This window comes from Poecilia reticulata, linkage group LG6, assembly GCF_000633615.1.
Source record: "Poecilia reticulata strain Guanapo linkage group LG6, Guppy_female_1.0+MT, whole genome shotgun sequence".
Taxonomy (NCBI): domain Eukaryota; kingdom Metazoa; phylum Chordata; class Actinopteri; order Cyprinodontiformes; family Poeciliidae; genus Poecilia; species Poecilia reticulata.
This window is the reverse complement of record NC_024336.1, coordinates 31,344,755-31,347,737: the sequence shown is the minus strand read 5'-3', so window position 1 is coordinate 31,347,737 and position 2,983 is coordinate 31,344,755. Positions and strand designations below refer to the sequence as shown.

The following is a 2,983-nucleotide window of genomic DNA, read 5'->3' as shown; positions in this document are numbered from 1 at the left end:
CGCACACACACACACACACACACACACTCACACACACACAGGCACACACACACACGCGCACACACACACACACACACACACACACGCACCCCGGGACATTCCTGTCCGTCCTCTGGACATGTCCACCGTTCACCAGCTGCTCCTGCAGTAATAATATCATTAATGTTGTCATATTAAGGTAACAAACTGAAACCTCTGATGTGTTACTTGGATTCGGCCTGCAGGAAAATCCTCCTGCCAAAGTTTTCACACCCCGTCCCAGAAAAACTGAGTTATGGTTTTTCATACCAAACCCATCTGAAAAGTGTGGTGTGTGTTTATATTCAGCCTCCTCTGGGTTTTTCCGTCTTCACAACTTTTTGCAGATTCTCCGGTGGAGTCAGATCTGGACTTTGACTAGGCCACTCTAAGCTGTGAATCAGCTCTGATCYACACCATCCCATAATATCTCTGTCTGTCTGCTCTGGTTGTCCTGCTGGAAGCTGAACTTTGACCCCAGTCTCAGATCTTCTGCAGGTTTTCTTCCAGGTTTATCCTGGTTTAGCCCTATTCACCTTCCCACAGCATGATGCTGCCACCGCCATGCTGTGTTGGAGTTCTGCTCTCCTCTGTTAAACCTCTTAATTCTGTACTTTTCAGAAATAATTCCAGTTTGATTCAGATTACAGAACTGCAGATTAATTACAGATTATTGGATTGTTAATTTCAACAGAACATCTCCAACAGAATCTATATCTTTCAGATATCCAAGCCTTGAAAATCAGGAGTAAATAAAAGTATTAAATATCAAATAATAGAATAAATAAATGTTCCGTCATACTTTTATCATTTTATTATTTATTTATTACACTAATAAATATTAGAATTTCTCTCTCTGCTTCTGATGCTACATCACATTTTAAATGCCCGTTTCCACGGAAACCTCTGATCGGAATCATCGTTATATTCATGTTAATAATCATCTTTATGTGAATAATATCCCTTCACTCTGGCTGCTGCATCAATGGGGCGACCTGCCATAAAAATATTGAAATATCAAATCCACACATCCCCGGACTGAACGTCTCATGTGACGTCTGTTTCCGGTTTCCCTGTTTTCCGTCTTTAAACTGCGCTGACAGAGAACTCACGTTTTATGCTTGGATGTTGTTGCAGAACCGAACCCTGCTCTAAACTGACCCAGAACCAGAACCAGAATCTCCTCCATGACCTCTACAGAACTGGAACCAGAACCGGAACTGTTCCATCAGAGTGAGGAGGGCTGAAAACAAACGCCCACCACACTTTTTAGATCGTGTTGAGGAGCAGGATGTTTCTGTTCTGATCAGTGAAATGCGATCCAGTGTGAAGGCAGTGGAGACTTCTGCAGGTGCCCCCCCGGGCTCCCCGGGCCCAGAACGGGCAGTTCCATGTGAAATTAGCGCCGTGGCTTTAACGGGCCTCAGGGGGATTCCCACGCCGCACCTGCTAGCCTCATCAGCGGCCTTTAAATAGACCTTTCTGAGCTGGCGGAGCCGCGGGTTCACCTACCGTCCCGTACAGCCTGCCGCGGCTGTTCATGGCCACGAAGCGCTCGCTGCGCAGCCCGAACAGGCTGACCACGCCGCGCTCCACCGTGGAGATTTGGATCAGACCTGCAGCGGGACAGAGAGCGTGTTAGAGGGGACACAGAGGACACGCCGTCCCGCTGGGAACCCCGCAGGGAGCCGCGCAGCATGCGGGGCCTTTGTTCCGCATGCTGCGCTGCATCCAGGCAGGAACTGCAGCAGATACATCAGCGCATGCACTGCGATGCATGGGGGCGCGCACCATGGCTGCGTAAAAATAAGTTGGGTCTAAAAGCGTCCATACATTCATGGCATGGCTGAGGAAGAGGAGGAGGAGGATGAAGATGGGCTGATGATGCTTGTTTTTAATAGCATCACATTCGGAAGAAATGTAATTCTCCCAGTGAGGAGCAGAGATCTGCTCATGCATGTCAACGGGGGCCGAGGGGGCGGCCCGCTCCGCTCCGCTCCAGCCTCCTGCCTCCCTGCGTCAGCCGGAGGAGGAACTCACTGTACGGGTCCTCGCTGTGCGCCCCGCTGATGCCGCCGTCGGGGAGGACCTGCAGGTGGAACCCGATCCCCACGTTGCAGTAGAGCCTCCGGACTCGCTGGATGCCCAGCAGGTAGTCAGTCTCCCAACTGAGCTCCGGTTTCTCCCCGGAGACCCCCAGCACGGAGCGGGAGAACAGCGTCTCCCAGCGCCGGTCCAGCGGAGCCGCGTCCGGCGCTGGTGCCCCCGCCGCGGCTCCCAGCAGGACGCCCAGGAGCAGCGCCGCGGTCGGCGTCCAGCAGGACATTCTGCCGAGGAACCTTAGCGCAGCGGACATCCGGTTCTCCTCGGGGCCACGTGCTCCAAATTAATGAACCTAAAAATAGCGCGCCCCGTGTCTCTGCTGCGGCATGGCGGCGGCGGCTGGCTGGCGAGCGGCAGAGCGGGGCTCCGGAGCCCCGGGGGTCGGGAGGAGAGGAGACGGCGGAGGGCGCGCTGGAGCTGATGGAGATGCTGCTGCTGCTGCCGCCGCTGGTGATTACCATGGTTCGCAGCTCCTCTGCGCCCCGCTCTCTCTCTCTCTCTTCCCTTCTCTCTCGCTCCGACGGTCTGCGGCTCGGTTCTGGTTCCGCTGATCCTCCGGGCCGCCTGTCGAATTACCGAGCAGCCCTGGTTCTGGTTCTACCCGGGCCGGGCTCCGGCATCCCGGGCTGACATGGCGGCAGTCTGCGCCAGATTGGCGGCGGTCAGCGGCCTGGGTCGTGGTGGGGCGCTGCGGCTCCCAAATTGGGCCGGGCGGCCGGTCATGTGTCTGTCAGGCCGCTTCCTTATTTAGAATGGAGGTGTAAAAACAGGCCGGCTGTCACCGGAGAGCAATGACGGCGCTCTGGTGGTCCGCAGCCGCGCAGCTCCGCAACTCTTCCCTGAAAAAATAAAATAAAATGTT

At 54.6% G+C, this 2,983-nt stretch overlaps 1 protein-coding gene across 1 annotated transcript in view; it reads right to left on the bottom strand.

Annotated features, from left to right (window-relative positions):
• The window catches only part of LOC103466813 (fibroblast growth factor 6-like), a 4,749-nt gene extending 1,772 nt beyond the window's left edge, over nt 1-2,977 (bottom strand). The window contains exons 1-2 of the mRNA XM_008412675.2: nt 2,059-2,977; nt 1,531-1,634 (exon numbers count right to left, since the gene is read on the bottom strand). Of these exons, the coding sequence (XP_008410897.1) occupies nt 1,531-1,634; nt 2,059-2,374 (420 nt within the window). The 5' untranslated portion in view covers nt 2,375-2,977. The remainder of the gene's footprint in view (nt 1-1,530; nt 1,635-2,058) is intronic.
• Between the last annotated feature and the right edge of the window lie 6 nt (nt 2,978-2,983).